The sequence below is a fragment of the Ischnura elegans genome, chromosome 9 (genome assembly GCF_921293095.1).
Source record: "Ischnura elegans chromosome 9, ioIscEleg1.1, whole genome shotgun sequence".
NCBI classification, from domain to species: domain Eukaryota; kingdom Metazoa; phylum Arthropoda; class Insecta; order Odonata; family Coenagrionidae; genus Ischnura; species Ischnura elegans.
Window position 1 is genome coordinate 55,292,386 of NC_060254.1, and position 26,148 is coordinate 55,318,533.

The 26,148-nt window shown below is 39.6% G+C and overlaps 1 protein-coding gene across 1 annotated transcript in view; it reads left to right on the top strand.

Annotated features, from left to right (window-relative positions):
- LOC124165092 (SET and MYND domain-containing protein 4-like) overlaps positions 1-25,603 on the top strand; it is a 74,664-nt gene extending 49,061 nt beyond the window's left edge. The window contains exons 4-11 of the mRNA XM_046542370.1: positions 1,334-1,488; positions 2,849-3,179; positions 8,733-8,959; positions 12,861-13,136; positions 17,101-17,365; positions 21,188-21,302; positions 21,527-21,817; positions 22,660-25,603. Of these exons, the coding sequence (XP_046398326.1) occupies positions 1,334-1,488; positions 2,849-3,179; positions 8,733-8,959; positions 12,861-13,136; positions 17,101-17,365; positions 21,188-21,302; positions 21,527-21,817; positions 22,660-22,980 (1,981 nt within the window). The 3' untranslated portion in view covers positions 22,981-25,603. The remainder of the gene's footprint in view (positions 1-1,333; positions 1,489-2,848; positions 3,180-8,732; positions 8,960-12,860; positions 13,137-17,100; positions 17,366-21,187; positions 21,303-21,526; positions 21,818-22,659) is intronic.
- The last annotated feature ends 545 nt before the right edge of the window (positions 25,604-26,148 follow it).

Here is a 26,148-nt window from a genome sequence, read left to right on the forward strand (position 1 = left end):
AGGAATCTCGGATTCTCCACCGGGTAATTGGCTGCATGTCTTCCGTTGTTTCGGTGAACGACTTCTTTTTCATCCGCAGGGGATCTTCTGAATGCTATCTTTCAAAATTATCCGGTATATATACACCCCATCCATGGGTCAAGTTTATTCTGATTGGCTCTGGCGTGTTCTGCTTTTTCAGCCTTTTTTTGTCATGTTTAATGGAGGTCATATCAGCAGTGATTGAAGACCCATCATGACCTCCATTATGACATGAGGGTGAAGAACAATCCGTTCCTCGAAACGCCGGGAGACATTCATCCAATTATCTTGTAGAAAACCCGAGAATTCTTTCTGAGCATAGAAGTTCAACATAGAAATACATGATATGGTGATCGAGATGAGGAAATATCTAGAAGAAATACCCAGGTGACGGATTATTTGGATAAGAGGAGCACTATAACAGAGTTTTTAAAATTCAATGAATGAAACCGGAGTCAACCGCCGGGAAATTCAATGAATTTCCCGGCGGTTGACTCCGGTGAGATCTTCTCGGTTTTCACACCGTGTCAGGCCGTTCATATTGGCCGACGTTTCGTTAGTGTTCTTTCCCTGCATCATTAGGACTGAGGTGAGACTCCGCAGCTCCATCTATCCGGATATTTATATTATTCTAAATCAACTTGGTCATCGTATCAACATCATCAATCAATGACGGCCCAGTTGATAAAGAATCATATAAATATCCGGATGGAGAGAACTGCGAAACCTTTGCCTCTGCCCTGTGAACGCAGTGGAACGTGGGCCAATATGAACCATTCGACCCGGTGTAAAACACGGGAAGAATTCAATCTCAGGAAAAGTAAGTCATCAAAAAGTCAGGGGAATTGTAATGGATCAGGGAAAAGACGGAGAACCTCGCCCATGGTGTCAGAGAAACTTTACGTCACGACGCGCTAATCAAAACAACCGCCGCGCTGTATGCAGGCTGAAGACTTGTCTCGTGGTCCCGAAAAGATGAGATGTATATTCCTTTTTAAAACATTAATTAGATATAAAAGCATCCTCTTTTGTCTTCAATTTAATACCTACTGTTTTTTATGTATTCATTGTAAAGATCTTTTTTTGGAAGTCTCAGTATAAATAATTGACTCCATTTGACCGAATTATGGATGAAATATGCGGCTTTACTGTGCGCTTTAGGGGAAGAGGGGGTCGATTCTATGACTTTTTGCCGTATTTATCGTCTCGTTCACGCCAATCATTAGTATTAATCAGTCAGTCAGTGGTCGGAAGTGGGTTTTTTATAGTATGTAGATTCTTAAATGCATGCCTTTCCCATTTTCGTTTCCAGGGCTAGGGATGGAGCGATGGCGGCCCTGAGGGAGACCCTGACGGCCCTGGATGAGGCCACCGACCTGGACGCGGAGCGCAGGGGCATGCGGGAGACTGAGGTGCGCATGATGCTGTGCATGCTTACGAAAGCTGCCGAGGAGGCCGCCACCGCCGGTGAGTGGTGCTGTTTTGCGAAACAATGTTTTGTCCGCGTGTTTTTGAAGTCGGTTAATGGTAAAAAGGGCGTCAAATTAACGTAAAGAGGGACTTGTATTTAGATTACAGTGTTCAAGGGTCAATTGCGGGAAAATTAGCGGGAAATATGGCTGAACTTACGGAAAAATTAGAGTAAATTTGTGTCGATTTTGAATTCGAGTGAAAATTCCGTTGTGCGCAATGTCTCATTTATTTGTTTTTGCTGTTTTCTTTTACAACATGCCGTGAATGATGGAGGTGGGCGTTCCAGCCGCGAATATTACAAAAGAGGATCCTCAAGTCGACCTCTAAATGTTTTGTCACCCAGCGCGCATTTTGGGGGTTTTCAATGGGTTTACAAAAGTCACCACTCGCGTCGCTGGTGGACAAAGTGATCCTAGTTTCACGGGGAAATAAGGTATAATCAGGGATGCTAACCGAAATTCATATAGGTACATTATGATTGGGATCTATCAAATTTATAACTTGTCCACGCTATTCCTCGCAATTTCAAACATTATACTGCAAAATATCGGAAAAAAGCTGATCACATTGCACTCATCACCGCGCCACGATCATTTTTTTAAACCGATTAAAATGCGACCGAAGTGGCTACGGAAATCAACTTTATATGGGATAGAATTGAGCCTCTTCTATTCAGTCCCCTTGGCTCCAGTGTTAAAAAATGACCGCGGATATTATAATAACGATGGTAAATAACATTGGTATTTGCTCTAAAAATGTACTCCGTCAACGTTAGTTGGAAAATTGGGTAAGTTTACAGAAAAACTAGTGAAAATTTTGGTTGTTTTTGGATTAGCTTTTAATTTCCGAGGTTCCACTTATTTGTTTCTTTGCTTTTATTTCACCTGTTGCCTTGAATCATGGAACAGGACATTTCAGTGTGAAAAATTACATTGGTATTATGATAGAATATGCTCCGACAGTGGCTTTAAGGGTGCAATTGAACAACTAACCTCTATTTTAATAAAATGTTTGCGGCAGTGTGTTGCGTATTTTCAGAAGCCTATTAGACGGCGTTCATTACCTGTTTGTCTTATTATAAACGCCAGAGAACTGTGAAACTCTTTTTTGCCTTAAATAAAACTTCAACTACCTTACTTTCGATATGAAAATGAGCTGTATTTAACATTTTACATTGCTGTGAAAGACCATTGTACAAAAGACCAGTTTATGAAGTTGTGTTATCTTGGATTTTTATGTATAACATATGGACAATAATGGTCCAGTGGACCAAAGTTAGCCCGTATTCTACTGCCGTTTGTGCCACAACTGTTGAGTTAATTGCCCGCCACACATACCCATTTGTGTATCGCAGGAAGGTCGGCCAAGGGTAATCGCCAGCAACAGCAGCAACAGCAACAATCTCAGACAAGGCCCCCATTGCCCGTGGACGTAGATGAAGAGGATGATGAGGAGGCAGGTTGCGGGGGCCACTCGGGGCAGTTGCCCGCCCCTACTGGGGGCAGGCACCCCCTCTACCCAGGGGCCAGCCAGCTGCTGAGTTTCGCAAGGCGAGGAGCCGTGGGACGACAGGCAGAGGCAAAAGCCCCAATATCTGCTGGGGACATCCTCGTCTCTGAGAAGCCATGGGTCTTCGTGCTGCTGAGGGAAAAGGCCCCAACGCACTGCTACCAGTGTGCCAAACCGTGAGTACTAAAACTATTAACCATGAGGTTTATAGTAAATCATGTTTGTTTTTCCAGTGAACAATGGCAGTGAAGTTTTTCTGGGTTTCACAACAGGTGCGATTTTTGGTAGCTCCTTCCAGCCTTTTGGCATTAAGCCTGAATCAAAATGTGTTTATTTACTACCCAAATTTACTGCCAGTTAAGAGATGATCGTCAGAGGAGAGAACTCATTTTCATATTTTTTGCAACAGTCACTCAGTACATGATTCAACCCAAACTGTTTGGTGTAGGTGAAGGTAAAGCTCACCCTAGAGTAAGCCATGCTACACTGTGGAGTAGGGTGGTGCGAAAAAACTCAAGTTCCAAATTTCGTGTCGTAATAGTGCGGAAAAGTTGCGATACCTTAGTACAAGAAAAACAAAAAAAGAATTATTAAAATCAGACGTCATCTTCCGTTCCCGCAAAGCACTTGAAAAAATGACAAAAATGAAAAAAATTGTTTTTTTTTCGTTGTAAAAAAATTAAATTAAATTAATACCTTTTAACGCTGTAGCAAAAAATGATTACAAATTGCATAGGTTATTATTTATATATGCATATTTATGGCTTTTAACTGTTATTACCGATCACACAAGATCATTAAAAATGTATAAATATTGCAATTTCGCCTATTTTTCAGAGTTTTGTAATAATTACATGATGATAATTTTTGAGAAGTTTTAATTATCTCTTTAGATCAAAAATGACAATAAAACTGACCACTAGAATTGAAAGGCAAAATTGCACTTTAAAAAGGCAGCATGTTAACCCTATTGAAACCGAAAGTGAAGATGTTGAGGTTTTAAATGACGCAACGCAAAGTTCAACAATCAAGGAGAAATTTGTTGACAAGGAAGATTACATGCCTAGTACATCCAAAAAAATATAAATCACCATGGCAAATCAGGGTAAAATTCTAAAGTACAGCTTTACATTGTGATCAATACGTACTCACTTTTCTGTGATCACGTTGTCTCACCGTACAGCTGCTGCTATAGCATCAAGTGTACTTTTAGACATTGGTGTTATAACTGAAGAATATACTTCTAAGTTCATTGACCGATGTAGAATTAAAAAGGAAAAGAAAAATATTATAAGCGATTTACAGCAAATCCATCTTGATTTAAGTGAGCTACACGGTTATACTTTGACGGAAGGGTAGACAATACCATAGTAGTAGAAATGATTGAATCGAAGGAGTACTGTCGGACAGTTATAGCGGAACACCATTCTCTAATAAAAGAACCGGCTTTTGTGTATTTGAGTTATGTTTCTCCAAGCTCCGGGTCTGCTAAAGATATAGTGGTCTCCACACTATCTTATCTCTATGATCAAGGAGTATCATTAAAGCTCTTAGAGTTAGTTTGCTGTGATGGCACGAACATCAACATTAGATGGAAAGGTTGCACTATTAGAAAGCGCGTAAAACACTAATGACACCCGCTGCAGTGGGCAGTTGGGTTACTTCATTTCATTGAATTTCTTTTGTCATATTTTTCAGTATTTAGATGGTGAAACAAGTGGCCAAAAATCATTTAGTGGGCCAATTGGACTATAATGAATGGTTATGGAAAGCTTCCAAACTGCATTTCCAAACAATTGAATGCGAAATTCTACAAGTCGATAGATGAATTTTGAGCAAGGACCAAAGATACCTTATTGACATTAGTCAAGCAATCACAAGTGGCGACTTCCAAATGACTTAGCAAACCGGTATACTGGACCATTTTCACATGCTAGATGGCTCGTGTGAACAGAGCAAAGGAAACCTCTCGATACATACCTGGATATTAAAAGAAAGTAGTTTTCCCTGTTATTGAACGAAACTCTAACTTTGATCAAGGAAAGAATGTATTGATGGCGATGGTTTTTGATTACAGAAGGCACATTATAGAGCTAGGTCTAAAAAGAGTATTTAAAGCCAGACAGACTTAACCAAAAGGCAAACCTATCGTAAACTTCATCACTCCTACCATGAACTTCGAAATAACTGACCATATAGAATTGATTGACTGGAATGTAGTCAAACTAACTACTCCACCTCTTCTTATGAGAATAATTACTAATGAAGAAATAGCTTCCTTCATTGAATCTGGCGATAAACAAGATTGGGATATTATAACTTCCCATATCACATGCAAGCAATGGAGCCGTATGTGAAATTGGTAATGGAGGCATCCCTTAAGCTTTGTGGCTATCGATCCAGAGATGGATTTATTAGGGCTAATTCAAGTCAATATCCATTATGCCAGACTTACCACTAAATCGCAGTACAAAGTAGTTTTCAAAAGTTAAAATTTAAAAGAGGGACAAAATATTTAAATATTGTAGAAGCAGTAACACTCATTGGTTGGATGGATGGAGGGTGTGGGTAGAACTCAAAGTGCAACCACCTCTCCGCGGTGAGTTCTGGGTTGTTTAGATATTATTAAATCATATATAAACAAAGGAAGAGCTGCATAATCAAACATGTATTTTAGACTAAAATATTACCTCAAGTTATTATGACACAACTGAAAAACCGGCTAAATTGCAAAATTTATACATTTTTAATGATCTTTTGCGATCGGTAATAACAGTTAAAAGCCATAAATATGCATATATAAATATGTAATAACCTATGTTATTTGTAATCATTTTTTGCTACAGCGTTAAAAGGTATTAATTTAATTTAATTTTTTTACAACGAAAAAAAAAACATTTTTTTTTTATTTTTGTCATTTTTTCAGGTGCTTTGCGCGATCGGAAGATGACGTCCGATTTTAATAATTCTTTTTTTGTTTTTCTTGTACTAACGTATCGCAACTTTTCCGCACTATTACGACACGAAATTTGGAACTTGAGTTTTTTCGCACCACCCTACTGTGGAGGTTGGTCGCTTTACGGGTTGAGCAGTTGGCTGCCAATTGAAGGGTTCCAGGTTCAAATCCTGGGCAAAGCTTTTTGGAACCCTCAAATAAAATTCACAAAGTGCAAGGTGGCCTATGGAATGGAACTGCCCCTTATCCTGAAAGTGTGCAATTCACTCACAAAACCTAAACCAATCTTCTGGTTACAGGGCAGTGAAGATTTCTTTGGTTTCCCACTGGGTAAGATTTTCCGTAGCTCATTCCAATGTATCAATAAACGACTCATTCATTGTCATCAGTGATTCAGTAGTCCAAATGATTATCAAACCACGAATCCTATCATTTTAGAAAAATAAATGTTAAATTGGGTGTTAGGATTCCTGAATTGGATATATGTACATTGGATTCCTAAATCTCTGAGAGCAATTGGCCAATCGCCCATTGGAAGGATATATGGAAAATCTTACCCTGTATGAAGCCTAAGAAATCTTAACTGCCATTAAAGCAGAAGATTGGTATTAGTTGGTTGGTAAGATATCATTTGAGGTTGTCTTAAGGCTTAGCCTGGATTTGGACCTAGGCTAATCCTTCACACACAATAATCAGCCACCAATTTTTTGAAAGTATAAAGCTGCTACCCAGCACAAAGTAGTGTGACTTAGTCCAGAGTCAGCCTTACCCTCACCCAGGGGCGGATCCAGGATTTTTTTCTGGGAGGGGCACAAGCAAGGCCGTATCCAGGATTTTGTTCTGGGTGGGGCACAACGATACCTCGTAATACAAAACGAACGCAATCACAATGGGACCGTATTAAAAATCTTGCATATTTTTGAGGGTCTGGGGGGGGCACGTGCCCCCGTGCCCCCCCCCCTGGATCCGCCTATGCCCTCACCTATCCAAAGCACAGTTTGGGTTGAATCACTGAGTGACTGTTGCAAGAAATATGAAAATAAGCTTTCTCCCGTGACAATTCTCTCGAACTAGTGGTAAATATGGGCAGTAAATTAGCTAAGTTTGATTCATGCTTAATGCCACCCATTAGGCTGTCCCAAAAAAAAATCTTTTTTTTTATTTCAAATTCGTCAACTGGATTTCGATGACCCTCGGGTATACAAGGATAGGCGAAAAAAAATTTTGAAAAATTTTTAATAATTAGTTAGCGAGCAGCGCCTAAATACCAACACCCTTAATTTGTCATACGATTTCGCTAAAACAACCAAAATATGGGTAATCAGGGTAAGTTATGATCCGTAGGGAAAAAATTTCATCTTCAGCGGATGAACTGTGCAATATTCGCTCTTTTGATGCTCATCTTTGGCAGACAATGCCAGGAGGTTATACCAGAACACAAGATGAAGCTGAAATGCTTATCAACATTTATAGTGATAGTTTATGTAAGGTATCGGTTTACAACACCAGTGGCGGTTATGGCTCTATTTAATGACTTGAAATTCCTCAAGTCTCTGGGTGTCACTGATCAGAGGCATTCAATGAGCTACTCTTCATCGCTAAAAAAAATTCTCTAACCATTTGTGGTACTTAAGCGAGGAGCTAGTGTGCTTGTCATTTTTTGATGATAGGGTACCGTTTCACACTAAAAGAAAAATGGTGAAACGAATGCATGAACGTGAATATAATTCCATTCAGTGCCTGAAAAGAGTACCTATGCCCAAAAACGTTCACACTTAAGATTAATCATTTTTTGTATCATCAAGTTCCATTAATTTTTTTTTAACTCTTGAGCTACCTCATGAATTTCTCAACTAGGATACTAAGGATTGGGAAACAACAGAAAGCTATCAAGCAGTTCGACAGCACATCAAACAGTTCTTGGTCCTAATCACGGAATTTAATAGCAGTATTACTAACGATGAGGAATGGATGCAATATTTGCAGCAGATCGTTTCCCAATTTTGGAAAATGATAAAGTTAAGATTGATTACCATACGTGACGACATGATTTGGTCTACGAAACGAGTTCAAAATCTGAATTTGAGAGAGAGAGTCACTGATGCACGTGAACATTGCAGGCGACCGTGTGTGAGGAGGTGGGGGAGTGGAGGGAGATGGCCTCAGTCATCTGTTGCGCTGCATCGTGCGAGCTGCATCGCTTAGCGCCACTTTTGGCGCCAGGCTGAGTGGGCCCCAGGGCCTAAATAGTGAAAGATATGCAGAAACTGATGAAATTTTTGACCAACAGGTCATAACTTACCCTTATTTTGGTAGTTTTCATGAAATCGTACGACCAATTAAGGGTGTTGGTATTTAGGCGCCTCTCGCTAACTATGTAATTATGTATTTACAATTTTTCAAAAGTTTTTTTTCGCCTATCCTTGTATACCCGAGGGTTATCGAAATCCGGTTGATGATTTTGAATTAAAAGAAAGTGTTTTTTTGGGACAGCCTAGCCACCCATCTGTGCAAATTATGTCTGTGAATGGCAAACTTCCCATATGTCTTATGGTCTGTTGAAGACTATGGTTCTGTGTAACCACTCTTCTCAAAAAGTCTGATATGCTTATACACCCTGATCAGTTCTTCCTTCCCAAATTTCAGACTTTCCTGAAGTGAATGGAACAAATGAAGTCCATAGACTTTTAGACCTGGCTTTTGTAGTGTTACCTCGTGATGTCCTTCTCTTAAGGCTCTCAATTCTAATGTCAACATTTTTTTTTTGTTTTAGGCTTCTGGCTCCTGTTCCATGTCCCACATGCAGCTCAGTATCCTTTTGCAGCACGGCCTGTCGTGATTTGGCCGTGACCTCACACCACACCACTGAGTGTTCTGCTCTTGCACTCATCTGGGACTCTGGAGTTTCGCTCACTTGCCACCTTGCACTCAGGCTCATTACGCAGCGGAACATTGCCTTCTTCAGAGACCTTCGAGAAAACATTGAAGCTGCCAAGCAAGGTGAGGAGGCTGTGTACCTTAGATATTCCTGGCAAGGTTGTTAACGATTCCTCCAACCATTTAAAGGTGAAACCAGAGGGCGTGGGAAATTAGCCTGTACACCATATTTTTCTATCTCATTTGAAGCAGAAATATGCCGGCTTTTATAATGTATACATATGCCTATAGAAGCTCAAACGTTTCCTCAGAATATTTCAGTGGCCTCGGATAACTGCTTGCAAAATTGATGGTTGATTTAACATGTATGCTTATGGGAAACACAAAAAAACACGGTTGATCAATATGGTGGATTAAGAAATGTGCTCCAATTAACCCCTCAAGCACAGCGGGCATTTAATCAAATCCCATCCCAGCGGCCGGATGAGATTTAAATGACTTCGCCTTTTTGGCATACTATCATTCAATAATTTATATCTTTCATAATACGATCAATATCGTTGAAAATTTTTGTAAACTTGCATAATATAATGCGCTAATATATAATAATTTTTCGAATAATTTGAATAAATATTTATTGTTTTATGTATCTCCTTCTATGAACTAATATATAAATTTTCCGTTTTGAAAGATTTAAATATGGTTTCGAATAAGCTGCGAGATCTATAACCTTCCTTGCATTTTTAAAATACAATTACATGATGTATTTTAGTCATTTGGGGTTGAAAAAGTCATAACAGATTGGATACTTTCGATAGGATTACCCGTTTCGCCGACTTGAAAATTTATCACTTCACCCATTTCTCTGACTTTCTTCTATTACTACCATATCATTTCATATAATATTCTCCTCCACATTAGAAGTCAAAAAGGGTGTACCACAGGGGTCAGTATTGGGTCCTCTTCTCTTTCTAATATTCATCAATGACCTACCTAATAAAATTGTAACCCAAGATAATAAGTGTGTATTATATGCAGATGATGTAACCATCTTATCAAAAAGAAAAAATCTGACCGCGTTAATTGATTCCAGTCAATATATAATAAAATGCATGCAAACTTGGTGTGATGTCAATGAACTAAGGCTAAATGATGATAAAACCCAAGTGATATTGTTTTCTGCTGGGCACAGCCCAAAGGACAATGATCTACTGCAATGTAAAAATAATTATCTTAATGATATGGAATGTGTAAAGTTTCTAGGAATTTATGTGGATAGAAATATGAAGTGGGATGCACATATAGAGCACCTATGTAAAAAACTGAATACAGTGTTTTATCTTATATCAGTATTAAAGCATAGTGTAAGCCAGTATGTTCTGAAAACCCTTTACTATGGACTATTCTACTCAAGAATTTCATATGGAATTATAATATGGGGATCTTCGCCCCAACTTCATGATGTGTTTGTTATACAAAAGAAATTTGTGAGAAGTATGTGCAAACTAAAGTGTCGAGCTCATTGTCGCCCTTTTTTTAAAAGCCTTAAATTACTCACTGTACCTTGCGTATATATATATCAGAGTGTCATATATGTAAAAAGGTATAAAGGTTGTTTTACTATGAATAATAGGGTACATACCTATGAAACAAGGAGATGTAATGACGTTCATGTCAAACAATCGAACCTAGCTCTGGTATCCAGAGGGCCTGAGCTCATGTGTACAAAATTGTATAATAACCTACCTGTAAATATTAAAAGTATAGAAAATATTGATGTTTTTAAAAAGAGGGTCTTAGCTTACTTAATAGAGAAGAGTTTTTATAGTATAAAAGAATATCTTCAATCTGAAATGTAGCATTTTCTTATGTGAATTTGTTAATTTTGACGTGCCCTATATACTTGTTTAATGATTTTATCATGACATATTGTATCCTTGGGCAAATAAATATTATTATTATTATTATAGGTTTTCACGTGCTAATGTTTCAAACGTCAATATGTGAATATTCAAATGATTTTACCTTACAAAATCTGCTTTGTGTGACATGATTTGAAGCAATCCAAACATAATCCCACTTCACATTTTTCTCACCAGTACACGCAGTCTCTTCATTTCCCATATTAGGCACAAACTGCATACCTCCTTTGAGACTTTGATTTCTTCCCAGCTGCAGGAATTGTCCTTGGGAAATGTATTTCTGTGAGTCTTGGTAATAAATTGTGTAAGGAGTGACGGCCATGTCCAAACAGTCCATATGAAGTTGGATATTTCAAAAATATTACCTCGACCAATGATAAGTCGTGTTTTTCCTGTGAACAACATATGAATTTAGGACTGCGGCATTCAATAGTCTCCCAAATAACTTCATGCACCACTTGTAATGGCGTTTTCTTTCCATTAGGTACGAATGCAATGACAGGTCCTTGAAATTCACCCCACCAATGAATTTATTATAACCTAACACACAAACAGACTTCCGAGTCTCTTTTTTGCCCTTCAATACTATTCCCATTTTGTAGGATCCCCAATTATAAATAAAAATACCACACACAGGAAGTACACCGGATGAGAATTTCAACGCACTGCCTGAAAGAACACCACACAGAATGAATGACTCTAGTGGACTGACAGGCGCATGATTTCAAAGCTCCATCAAGAGACGAGAAAATATCTCGAAGGGGTCCTGGTATACACTGACTGTTTAGAAGGCATCTTATCTCCGTTGATTACTGTCCAGAAAAAAAAGAAAAAAATTAAAAAATGCAGAGCGAGGCACATGGCCCCTTCGCTTAGGACGCTTAGGACTAACAAGGCGAACCAAACACATTTGGGGCTCGAGGTGACGACACACAAGGAGAATATGGAGAGAAGGCAGTGAGCTTAGAAGATACCGTATCTCAAGCTAAAGTAGCTGACCCTTCTTGACAGCCCACAAGCAGAATAGGCGGCATTTTTTTAAGATAGTGCAGTTGAAGGAAGGCGTCGAGTTTTTGGACCGAATTTGTCAACGAGCTGGTTTAAAACGGAATTTCATCGAAACATTTAAAAATATGCTGAGGGCATAAAGTCGCAATGAATATTTTGTTGGAGAGGAAAAACATTTCTTTAAAAGATAGAGTAATTAGTTTTAATTTAAAATACAATATCTGGCAAAGAAAAAATATTATATACAGTAGGTCGGGAAGCGTACTGGGTACACATGACGGCGGTATACGAAATTTAAAGGGCGCATACTGGGTACGCATGATGGCATTGAGGGGTTAACAGGCTTCTGCTGCCTTCATGTTGAAGCACTAATGCCTCTCCAGGAACCTTTTTTGTCTGCTGTCAGTTCTGCATTTGAGGTAGACCTAGTGGGAATGCATCAAATTACCTATTATGATCCCATAACTGGAGTCCTTGAGTGTATAAAAGGGACATTCTCTTACCCCTCATCCTGAGGTCTGCATAGCAGACTAAAGGATTGACCACTGTAAAACCAACCACTCGAGCGGTCTCCTTGCTTGCACATTTTTGGCTTCGGCTCGGGATAAGGGTTTGTAGTGGAATGGGAAAGCCGAGTGCATGCCATCCGAGCGGAAAGAGAGTTAGAGACAATCCCAAAGGGGACCAACAGATTGACGAATATATTCTAAGTATCCTGACTGTTGCCATTGCCTTTTGCCTAGAGGGTTGGTGGTCAAGTCCGATGATCAGACCTGAATTATAGCTATCTTCTTTTATCCATTAATGCTTTTTTAAATTATTTAAATTGAAATAAGTGTTAATGATTGTTTTATTTTATATTTTCGAAAATAATTATATAATTATTGGAGTGTCATAAAATTTAACGACACATTACATATGAATCGATGTACCCGCCCACTGCACTTTTTGTTGATATATCAATTCACCTCACTAGAAAGAGATAAAAAATCCATTCAGAATAAAATTTATCCTTTTAATATATGATTGATTCATTCATGATTGTTCTGTGATGAATAAATGTGCATAATCACTTAAATATTATTTTATGACAGCGGTGGCGAGTGCCGAGGGGCAGAGTTTCCCAGGCGAGGGCGGCAGTCCGGCCGAGGAGAAGCTGTTCTGGGCAGGCGAGCTGAGTGCAGCGCAGCGCGAGTACCTCTCCGTCCTCCGAATGGTCACGCATGAGGCAGAACGCAGCGTTGAGGACCTCTTCCAACGGGCAGTTATGGCCACCTTCCTGGTAAAGTGCCTGCGCGAGTGGACTGAGTTCTTTGAGGAAGAAGAGTCGACGGCACAACAGCAATCAGCAGCACCAGAGGATGCCACCAGTGAGTCAAGGGTTGATTACATTCGTATATATCATATCCTTCAAGCCATCCAAAGGGTGTTAGGGAAGGAGCATGGTTCTTGGCGGCAATGAAAGTTTTAATTATCAATATAATGTCAACAACAGCAAAAATAGTACAACAACAAAAATAATACTGCAGCAGCAATTGCTAAACAACAGCAACAATGCAGAAATAGTGAAAGTACAACAGTAACAATGTTAAAACAACAAAAATGGTCCCTTAATAATAATAGTGCAATAACAATAGTATTAAAACCATTATAGTACTACAGCAACAATAGCACAACAATTACTGCAGTGCATTAGCACAATAACTGAGGAAACATAAAAATGAATGGCAATTTTGTTCAATAACATTTTGAATGGGTAGCTTTTAAATTTGTAAAGGATATCTGTGCTTCACTTTTGCTCAAGGTGCTGGGAATGACTTTTTGATGGTTACACTGCAGCATCACGGGTATTACAGATGTCTACATACACATATACTATAACCTGTGGACCACAGTGGTGCAGCGAGGGGGGGGTTTTGGGGGATAAACCCCCCCCCCCCCAGAGCTGAGAGAAATTTTAAGTTAAACCCATTTTATTTAATTGGATTGATATTACTAATATAATAGCGTAAGGAGTAATAAAATATACCCAGAAAGCCGTAAAACTCACCATTTTCAACTGTTTATCTTAAAATTCTGCAATTTATTAATCTGGCACCTACCGCTTATCCTGGTGGGTATTCCATACCCCCACACACCCCAGTATTAGTTGCACCTAAACCCCTCCCAGCCTTAATTCCTAGCTGCGCCCCTGGTGGACCACCTCAGAGATGTTTAGTAGGGGGTGATCAATCATTAGCATATTGCATTAGGGTGGTCACAAAAATCATTGTGCGATTTATTTTCCTAGCAACTCCCTTAAAAGTTTACAAATGGTAGAAAGTTTCAACTCAATGTGATAACGTTTATAACTGGATAGTGCTAGGACAAAATATGATTTTTTGCAAAAATTAAAGGTATTCTTCCTTAAAATGAAAAGAATTTGTGGTATTCTGAATTCAAATGTCATTAAATGGTATTTTTTGTCTTTAAGCTTTGTTTAATGTTCATTAGGGTTGAACTGAAAGATTTGGTTGTACATATTTATCATTTTTCTGATGTAGGTAGTCATTGTGCATGAGGTGATAAACCTCCAATATAGCTTCAAATGCATGAAACTAGAACACCTCAAAATTAATTTGCAACTGCTCTTCAGACTTTTTTTCCTCTCAGTCATATAATATTATAGAAAATGGGGTTTTTTTAATAATTTGTGTCTACTCTAATGCTGCATGCTATAGGTTTCCTTCATGCTCACTTCATGATCGTGAGAAAATGTGCAATAGGGTAGTTTCCTTCATCAAATAAAACGAAATGCAATAATTGCGATTCCTTACCCACCATTAGTGTATTCATATAAAAATTATTTGGTTTTAGAAATCCCAGTTTAGACGAATGGCAATGGTCAATTTTAACCTCAATTGAAAAAGGCCATATTGGCGCCAATGCGATTCCGCTCCACGTGACATCACAGGGACCTAGTTTCTACACAAGAGGATAGGAATTTTACATCGTCTGAGATTACCAATGCATGCATAAGTCACAGAGCTCAGGGAAACACCTCTTAATAATCACACATTAAAAATACCTAATTTCGGAAAGTTTCCTTCGTTTGATAGGGGAATAATAATCCTTATTTAAGCCAAGTGCTACCAGCTAGCAGGGTACTCAGCTACCTGCTAGCAGCCTGCATCATATCAGCGCTCAAGCCTCCTCCAAGGTCACCTCACAATGCGGCAGGGGGAACCAGAAATACGTCACAAGGACTTTTTCCCATCATTCCTACTTAGCCGTCGCGTTTTCGTGCGCTTGAAATTTTTCACTTTTCATTTAGTCGCAAAAAATAGATATCATCATTTAAAAATCTTAAAGGGTGAAATACGTACTCCAGGAGTAATAATCTTTCGATTTAGGCAATAAAAAAATAATAGGAAACCACCCTATTATAAAAATGACACATGTCTATAAACATTCATGTAGGAAGTGTGAGCTCCCTCTAAGCATACATTGCTCTGAACAATAGGCATCTATCATCTGCCAACATTTCTTAATGGAAATGAGCCGTGGTAGTGGAAGGGGTGGGCCAGGGCCCTCCAAAATTTTTTTTGAACCACCCTCTGGCCCACCCAAATAAGACGAATGAAGTCCAAAGCTAACTTTATTTTATAAAATCAAACTACCTAAATTGTATTGAGTTATAGGCATATGGAAAACCACTCTGTTAATTTGCTAAACATTTTTGTATTAACTCCGTAGAATAAACGAATACACTCGAAGGGGATTTTATGATGACAAAAACGAAGGCCCTCCCATTTCATAATCTGGCCCATGCATGTGACACTAGGGTGGTCCTTATTTTTAAAGTTAGAATTTCTTTTGGGATGCCTCCCAGTTTTTTTTTCAAATTAGAGTATTCTGAAAGAGAGTATGCAACCTGCGTGCCACCCAAATTTTCCGACTGGAGTGGTGAGCGCTCACTCTTGGTGCGATATCTCAGGAACCAATGGACAGATATGAAAGAAATTTGAGGTGTTACTCTGCAAATGTCTAATGAGTCATTGTAGAAGACAAAAAAGTAATAGAATAATCTGAGAGTTACATCATCTTCAGTTATGTCCGAAAAACACCCAAAAGTACCAAAATTTCATAACTTTAAGTGCAATAAGTTAAACTTTAAGTGCAATGCGGCACTTTCCCGGTATCTGAATTAAAAAATAATTTTTATGATTTATTTTCTCAGCAAATTTCTTTTTTAAGAGGGTGTCCCAAAAGAAATTCGAAAACTTTGAAAATAAGGACCACTCTAATGCGACACTGTTGGAAATGAGTGTCTTTCTAAGGCTAGGAAAAGGTGAAGAGTTTATCATGAAGAAGTAAAGGACAAACAGATTTCAATTATAATAAGATGAAGAAAAAAGAAGGAGGTAATAATTGAAGAGACAAAAGAATGAAAATTGAGAAAAAATATGTAATCCATTGTTCTAGTGAGTACTGCAATTCCTTTAATTAATTGGGAAACTATTACTATCCACGATTGTACAAGAAAGGAATGGCATTTTAAACCTCTCAAGAAATGCATTGTATAATAAAAGCAAGACATAAATATTTGTGCTGGTGGTTTCAGCTATCACCCAGCATACAACACTTCATGCACCACAAGACCGTAATGCCAATGTTCTAAAATTGGAAGTCAAAAATCTTATAATGGTCAGCAATTAATACAAGTCTTTTCATTCTAGGTTAAAATCAATTAAAGAAAGCACTGTAAATGAAAAGAGGTGAAAAAACTCGGTTATGAAAAGATGATATAAATGCAGTCAAAATGGAAAGAAGAATACATAGTTCTATTATCCAAAAAATTCAGTAGTTGATGAATTATTGGCATTGATAGATTTTCAGTGAAATGCTACAGCTTCTTGAATCTAGAAAAATTTTGTATTGGGGGCCCGATTATATGGTTTTTGTTGAACAGAGCAATTTCTCATATTCAAAATAGTGTTAATTTCAAAAACAGTAAATTCATTGATGAATTACTGGCATTCATAGATTTTTCAGTGCAATTCTACAGCTTCTAGAAACTAGAAAAAGTACTTTTCGCAGATCGGATTACTTGGTTTTTGTTGAACTAAGCAATTTTTCATATTCTCCGTGGTTTAAATTTGATGTTTTACTGTTTGTATATTCTTGTTGTGTTTTCCTTCTTTGATATTGTTGATGTTGATATTTGTCAACCATAAAGTAAAGACGTTTCTTTTCTCAGTAAATAATTTAAGTAATTCGTCTTAAGTATGTCTGCTCCCATCCTCATAACTCAATACATACAAAACAACAGTTTTTCTATTCTTTTGCTTGCAGACGGGGATGCCTTGAACGATGATGACCTATTGGTGGGAGATTTGCTCATGCACCACCTGCAGATGATGCAGTTCAATGCTCACGAAGTGTTCGAGGTGGAAATGGGTAGTCAGGCACCAAATGCAACGACCCCTGCACCCAGCGTGGCAGAAATGATCGTGGGAGAGGAGGAGGACATTGGTGCCTGGCGCTCAGTGGGGCTTGGAGGTGCCCTTTATCCTTCACTTGTCCTCTTCAACCACTCATGCGAACCGGGAGTTGTCAGGTATGCTTTCTCACACCTCTGCTTCTTAGTTCATATTCTCATTATAGGAATGTGAGACTCAAGATAAAGGTGGGTGGTGAAAAACTTGAGCAGGTTGAGCAATTCAACTATTTAGGCAGTACATTACAGGAAAACGGATACAGTAGTAAGGACATCAGGAAGAGAATAGCATTAGCGAAGGAGGCGTTCATGAACAGGAAGGAGCTTCTGAGAGGATCGTTGTGTAAGAGTTTAAAGAAAAGGTTAGTGAAGAGTTTGATTTGGAGTGTAGCTCTCTACGGTGCGGAAACGTGGACACTGAGGAAGGAAGACGAGAGAAGATTGGAGGCATTCGAGATGTGGGTATGGAGAAGAATGGAGAGGGTGAAATGGACAGAGAGGAAAAGGAACGACGAAGTGCTGGATATGGTTGGCGAGGAGAGGCAGCTTTTGGATGAGATACGCAGGAGACAGAAGGTATGGATGGAGTTAGTGCTTAGCCGTGAGGGGATGTTGAAAATGGTGTTGGAGGGTAGAATGTTAGGGAAACGAGGGAGGGGAAGGAAAAGAATAGGATTTTTAGATAGATTGAAAGAGAGTAGGCCTTACAGTGAATTAAAGAAGGCAGTGCTGGAAGGAAAGGGAGGCTCCCAGATCACTTCTTGAGTACTCCATGGAAACCTACCTTAATCGGTAGAATACTATAATAATAATTCTCATTATTAATATATTGTATTCATACCTTATCTCTTTCCTTCCGGTGCCTATGAAAGGAAAATGTTTCCTGTGCTACTTAGAGCATAAGAATATTTAAACCTCTCTGTACAGAGCTCTATTTTGTGGAGGAGCTGTCCAGGCAGTCTTCTTCCTCCAATTTGCGACCCAACTCAATGGGGTATCCGGCCAATACTTCCTTCTGTCACTGCACTATGCCCTCCAACCCTTCCTTAGCATGATTCCATGGTCATCTTATTGCATTGGCAGTGATTTTTTAAATAAATACTGTCTATGATTTTCAATAACTTACTGTTACATAGGAATGGCTAATATTTTTTAAACCACCGAAGAATTTTAAATGGATGTCTAATGTTGATAATAACAAAGTTTGTAAACATAAGGTACTAAGACTTTTACTCTAGAAGTCTATCAAAAATAACTCATAAATTTCATTAAAAAATTCCTAACAACAGAAGAAAAAAATGAATTCATTACAAAATGTATAAAATTGGAGTATGCTACAAATTTTTCTTTGCTAAATCATTGACAATTCAACCACCTCACCATGGATTCCTGTTGTGAGGAAGATTATAAAGGAGTGGCAAGGTTGGGCCAAACTCCTGAGGAATGGCACTAAGGTCTCTCTAAGCTGTAATCTCAGGCAGTACTTGATTACCTCCTACCATTACTACTTTTGTGGTCATTTCCCTTCCCCTACTAGCATCTATAGCTGACATTTATTTGTTATCATTGAAAAATGCACACTGGCTATCATGGGCTTACTCAGCGAGGGGCAGGAGGGGCCAGCTGCACCCCCCCTCCCCCAAAAGAAAAATTTCAAATCTCTTTAAGGGAAATAATATTTTTTCAAGCAAATAATTTTAAAAACTAATAAAGAGCTGTGACAATTTCCTTGAAATGTTGATTTCATTCACCTTTTCCATGCTTAAATCTTGCCTACAACTTGAACAACCATGGCTTGCCCCCCCCTCCCCCTAGTTTTGATCCCCCTGGGTACATCCTTGCTGGCTGTGGCCAACTTTAGGTCTTTTGTGTATAAAAATGCTTATCAGCTATAGCTGGCCCATGCTGGGCCACCGGGGCACCAGGACGTATCCTGGTGTGCCCTCTAGCCTGGAAATCTTTGGTGCCCCCCCGGTAGTCCTACCCTGCATGGCCGTCCACCGCCCTAAGAAGGGGCCCAGCATGGGCCTGGGCTATAGCCGACGATCAGCGCAATAGGGTTAAGCTTGTTGAATTTGATAATATGTTGACAACTGAGTATTGCAATTATGTTTCACAAACTTATGGAGGTATGCAATAGGTTCCCCACACGTTTCATGTCCGACGCTCAGCAGTTGACACAGTGGTTAGTGTAGAATAAAAATCTGTGGTATTTACAAAGTCTTATTCAATTCAATGTGAAATTTTTCCACCAAGAGAGACCTGAGGGAGTTTCTTTCATTACTTAGACTTGGTTTAATTCTCTTGATATAACGAATCATTTATGTTGTTCTTGATATTTTAAATGAAACGTACATAAAAGACTCATTATCCAGGAAACTAGGTACTAATGGTAAATGATTCCCCTGACACAGTGGCGCCGACTTCATGGGGCCTGAGGGGGCCCCATGGAGTCAGTGCCACTCTTTGGCGCGCACTTTGAGGGAGCCCCCTCAAAGATTCGTTTGGGGGGGGGGCGGAGCCCCCTCAATATTTCAAGAAAATAATTAAGTTATATTATGCTTTGTGAAATCACAAAAATATATTGGTTATTTTTATTTCCCGTGTTTGACGATAGTTACCTTTTAAAATAAATTCAACAATGTGTTAAAACAAATAATTATATGGTGAAGCAGGTTGACTGAATCAGGTGGTGTGAATCATGATAGTGTTTCGGTGCTGCGACACACTTTGAATTTAACGTCTTCCCGGGGCAAGACCTCGGATATGGGCCCCCCCAATATTTTTTATAAGTCGGCGCCCCTGCCCTGACATAAATGCTTAGAGAATCAATGACATGGGATATAAGTGGATAGCAGGTTGCCATTCAAAACTGTATGTCCAACATTATTTTGTTGAAGGAGCAGGCTATGAATAGATTATTATTTTAATATACTATTACAATCCAAACCATCTCTAGGGTACAGAGTAAGGATGTGAGGAGAGGGCATTATGAGAATTCACCATTTAATGGAAATTTTGGCTGATTGCTATCTTGAAAATTGGTTAAATTTGCACCAAACAAGAAATAACTCATTGCCTCAGAGTAAGTATGCAATATGGTTTTTGTCATTGCCTCCCATGAAACAAGATGGTATCCCTGGGTAATATCTTGGTTGGTATCCCTGGGTAATATTTTTTGCAAATTGTTTTTGCTCCACATTAAGAATGCATTGCTATTTTTTCACTGTTCTATCACATATAGTTTAGGCTATGTGCTAATGAACCCAAAAGAATAGTTTCTGTTGCAGTATGCTGTCACTGAGTTTGAAATTCATCTCATGATGGAATTCCTAGCCTTATTTTATGACAAGATTGGAGCATGATGCAAATACCTGACCTGTGCCTCCAGCAATGACGTCAAGTAGAGGAAACACCCCCTCCGTAATTTAATGCCATTAATAGCTGGGGTACTTCATTGTCATTGATTAAAAAAATTACCATTTTAAAAGTTGTACAAAAGTCGTAAAAAAATAAGTTCATCTTCAATTCTCCTACACTTGCAACAATGGCTTAAACCTAATGGAAATGGAATCTTTCCAACCAAAAATGGTCTACTGCACAATGCCACAAACTTTTGTGTGGGCTTTCCGTAAGTTAATTCCTTTCTTTCTGAATTTTTCACTGTAAGAAAAGTCTTTCAAGTCAAGTAAAAGAACATGTTTATCTTATGCTGCCATTGTACATGAATATTGACATGGTAATGGTGGATTTTATGCGCTTACATCTGTACATCAAGGACCATGTCATAGAAAACATTCCTCTTCAATAGATTCTAAGGATTAGCTTTGTTAGTGAGCATGTAGCAACGGTAGTAAAAGGCAGATATTTTCCTGAAGTCTTTTCTTCTGGGATGGCTCATGTTCCGGTATTAAGCACGACTTCATATTTCTTTTCTTTCAGGTACTTCAAGGGGAGTTCTGTAGTTGTAAGGGCTATTCGTGGGGCCAATGTGGGGGAGATGGTGGCGGAGAATTACGGGCCAATCTACACACGACAACCCCGTGACAGGAGACAGGTAAGGACTTGGAAAGAGGAAAATGAAAGCAAATGCTATTCTATGAGTGGCAAAAGTTTTGAAATTGTCTGTTGTGTAAGAAATTAAAAGTTTCGTCTTAAAACTAAGCTATTTTTCATGATGGATTCAGCAAACTTTCACAAAGTTACACCTGGAACAATCACTTGTGTTTGTAATTGCTCAGAGATTGGAATAACACTATGGATATTTTGCCAATCTGTTAGGCTCACCTCCGTTCCACTTATTGGTTCAACTGCGAGTGCCGGCCCTGTAAAGAGGACTGGCCCCTGTTCGAGAACATGCCCACCACAGCCTCGGGCTCCCTACGCTTCCGCTGCCACCCTGCACCTGCCCCGGCACCTACGAAGGCATCAGGACCCACCAAGGGTGCCCCCGCTAGTCAGCAGGTGGCCAAGCGAAAGGGCTGCTCCACAGGGTTTGTGGTCGTCAGGACAGAGTCCCTGGCACCAGTCATGAACTGCAATGACTGCGGGTGCACCATCAATGTCATCAAGGTGGGTGGGTTGCCAATGTCTCAAGCATCACATAATACTCTAAATTCTAATTGGCCCAAACCACATCTGTTGGCGGCATTTTGAAATGTCTTTGAAACATCAAAATCTGTCATAGAACTGCTGTGAAACTTATTTCCTCTCATTTGTTCCTGAAATTTGAAATATTGAACGCACATATAAAATGGCAAATCGATATTTGAACGCACATATAAAATGGCAAATCAATATGCCACTGACTGACTCATCAATATTCGCAGCCCAAACTGTGATAGGTGTGGGTATTTGGCTTATTGGACACAAAAGTAAAAAAAAATTCATTGGGAGAAAAAATCTGAAAACTTGAAAAAGTCGATTGGTTTTCGAGATATATCGAATTGAATTAACATGGGAGCCTTATGGGACTAAAACTTTTTCGCTTTTATTTTGTGCTTTTAAACATTTGAGGAACATGATATTCAGTGGACATAAACTAGATTTTTTGGTCGATTTTTTGGTGTGGTTGTTATTGCGACGAATTGATATTTAGTATTTTTTATTATTTTTTGAACGTTTTCCATGCTTTTGTTAGGGAAAAGGTTTAGGAATTTTTTTACCAACTTGCAATAATCGTACGACAAATTCCTTGAAGTAAAAGGTGCAGGATTTTTTGGTTGATGTCTTACCTGACGTCCCTATTTCCTGAGGGGCTAGCCCCCACTAACCCCTCTCATATCCCGCTCAAAGCCCTGTCAGCCCTCCCCCCAAAGCATATTCCTAGTTACGCCACTGCTTTCTACCGTTTGAAACTCCTTTTGAACGATTTTATTACGAAGTTATAACTTTTCCCTTCTCTCTGTGATCAGGGCCTCAAGATGCTGTCGGAGACAGACGAGACGTACTCGAAGGCGGAGGAGCGTCTTAGGGCCCTGATGGAGGCCGAGAGGACCTCGGGCGTGGGCCAAAGGCCTTGGAGGGCCAAGGTCCTCGCCGCCCTGGCCGACTTCCTCACGGTGCTCCGGTCTCTCGAAGAGGTCCTAGCGCCGCCCTTGCGGGACTTCACCCTTTGTCAGCAATCAGCCAGGCGATGCATGCTAGCACTCGGGAACCTCAGGCTGTGCACTCCCCCGGCCCCTCAGCCGCCCCCGGCCCTTCCCACTGCTCCCAATGGGGTTGGGCCGTCCTAGCGGACCCACGTGCGGGGCTGAGAAACATCCACGCTTGCGGGCCGACGCCATGTTGCGGAATACAGAAGCAGAGGAGAGAATGCCTCGTATTGAAGTGGACGAACTTTGTAATTCTCTGATTTGTAGCTTTGTTGTTATAGACACGAAGGGCTCTTTGGACAAGTCCTCCATTTTTCAGGTTTACTGTGTTGATTTGGTGGAAGGAGTATCGCTGGCCCTACCGCCTGCGGTTTTAGGCCTGCAAGATGAATGTCACAGATGAGTGTTTGCTCCATTTGACAGGATGGCCTCAAATTCTCGTCCTTAACGCCTAAATCACACGATCATTTTTTTCATCCCTTAAAAATGATAGCTCAAGCGATAGGTTTTTTGGGACGGAAAGACTAATCGCTCATCCCATCATTTTCTGAATCACACGGTCACTCTCACCGTCCCTTTTTCAATCGCTTATTCCGTCACTTTCCGCATTTAAACTGTCATTCAATAAAAAGCCAATCGTGGAATTATAATCACTTCTTGCGGCCGTGCGTTCTAATTGGCTGAAGGACGGTGTCAGCGATGGTTTCAGAAAGGGAAAAAGGAACGCGCCGAGTGATGAAAAAAGGGATGGTTCTAAAATGTTCGAATTCCACCAGATTAAGTCTGTAACCACTCTCTATGTGCAAGAAGGAACCCTGATGTAACTACGACATCATATGGTGATCCGGCATCTTAGGCGTGAAGACATGGGCAGTAGGGTTAGCGAATTCCCTGTCGCCAAAACTACACACATCGCAGAGTTGCCCCCAAAATTGAGGACCTGACTTCACTTTCACTAGTTCTGTCGATGTGCGACATCCTTGGGTACTCCGCAAGAAATTACGAAATCACGGAGCCATTGAGGAAGCTTCGATCATTATCCGTTCTATAGGGGGAAACTCGAATGGACGATAAGTCCATTCATGATAGTTATTTGTTGAAATTTTGACTTTGGTTACTATGGTTTGCTTTTTCTGCATCCCTCGTGCCTATTCTTTCAATGAACTCATTTTTTGAGAGTTGGGGAAGAAGGGATGTGGAGGGAGAATGAATGGGCTTTGATATGAATTTGAAAAATGAAAAGATAAATTTTTTTCGATCCGTCTCGTACTTCTTCAGCTATCTCGCGATGAAAAATCGGCGGCATTAGCCATTTTGAGAATATTTTGATTATGTAACGCAATCATCCCGACTGTTTCACCGATTCTCGGCCACTCCTCGGCCTTACGCAAAAAAAGGTTCACCCTGAACGAGTAAATGAATCAGACCTCTAATGACGTCTCTAACTCTTGTAAAGGCGGTGGGAGAGCAAAGTTCGAATTTTCCTGTTTTTAACGCGAGAGAAAATGGCTGAGAGGGGAATTTATTTTTTTCATGTCAACTTCTACTTTCTTTCCATGTATCGAATTATTTCAATGAATTGAAATTTCTTCTTTGAGTGAAGGACCTCATTAAATGGAGTCTAGGGCAGTGTTTGGAAGCATTGGAAAAGGAATAAGTGATAGGTGGCCAACAAATAGTTAATCACAAGGCGGATAATCGAGGCTAAGCTGTATGTGCTGGTCAAGAGCGATGGAGGTTAACTTAGAGGCCATTCCTCTTTCAGCTGTATGTATATTATCCGACGCCTAGTGGCTGAGATTTCTTGTTATTTCCTGTGTTGAACTGCAGGATGTCGCACGGTAATTGAACTAATGACAGTTAATTGTGCGGAAAAATCCACGGAGAAAAAATCATTTACCTTGACCAGGATCGTGGTCAAGGCGAATTATTTTTTTCACTGGGAATTTTTCGCTCAATTTGTGTATTGAGGGAGACTCCGTAAAGATATCACCGAGGCTAGTCCCGGTATTTGTAAACTAATGACTATTAAGTTTTTTATGAAAACTACATTTTTCCATTTTAATACGAAGCCAAATTGATTAAATTGTGCTCCATGGCGTGTTATGTGTTTGGAATTCTGGCAAGATGACAATAGAGAGCTCTGGGAGCCTGTAGCTGCCCTGGATGCCGAAGTTTACACCCTTCGAGAGGCCTAATTGGCATTAATGTCAAGATGGTGGCATGTCTACAGGATCTAAAATTTCGATAGCTAAGCCACTGCCTTTTTTCACGAGAAAATTTTCACTTTGAATCCTCTAGGTTTTGGAAATTAGTTTTGGTTATTTCTTGAAGATTTTTATGAAATAACTATAATCGGGAGCGACAGAAAAATCTGCGTCTTCCCCCGGTATGGTGCTCAAGACGGGATCCGAAATTTCGTCAACTCCTTTACTTTTTGCCCGGCTCAAAGCCCGGAAAAGTTGTTTCACTTTCGGTCTCATTCATTAACGTCATTCACGCTGTACGCACCAATTTATACCTCGAGAAGTTACCCACAGCGGAAAAGTGGTTGTTTTGCTGGCTTGGCGACTTTACTCCTAGTACTTTATATCAACTATAAATTTTCATGTTTCCCTGGATACGGTCTAAAGTCGCCAAAAGCAGTATCTGGGTGATGAAATCTACGTGTTTATCCACGTTTCACATCAACGAATTGCTGTCTTCCTTTAGAAATGCCAGTGAGAGCGTGCGTCCTAAAGCTAAACCTATCGCATTGTAAATTTCAGATGTAAAAAAAAAGAAATGAATCGACACATTTTTGAGTGGTGAAATCAAAATAATCGAAAATTGGTCGTTATGTGCTGCGCTCGGAAGCTCATGAAGCCTGGCTGAAGCTGACCTGGGTCTTCCAAACATGGCCGACTGCGATGTATGTTGAATGTGTGAATGCCTAAAATTCAAATTTTAGGAGATCGCATTTTGATATGCAAAAACTGTTGTATGGGATACGATTAAATAATCTAATAGGTCAGAAACTCATCTAAATTATATGAGCTGAGAAAAATTTTTAAGTTGCACGATTTCCAATGGATTGAAATGGAGCGCAATCCTAGAGATGTATCTCAAGATGGTTCAGATGCGCAATTTCTTGAATTCTCTTAAGGCCTCTTTACACGATACATTAACCCATACGATGTAATGTCTTAATGCATGAACGCGTGAATGAACACGAAAATGCACCATGCAAACACCCAACTTGTGCAAATGCATGTACAGAAAATAAAAACCTGTTCTAATTTGGTTCACGTGCATGTTTCGTTCCGGTAC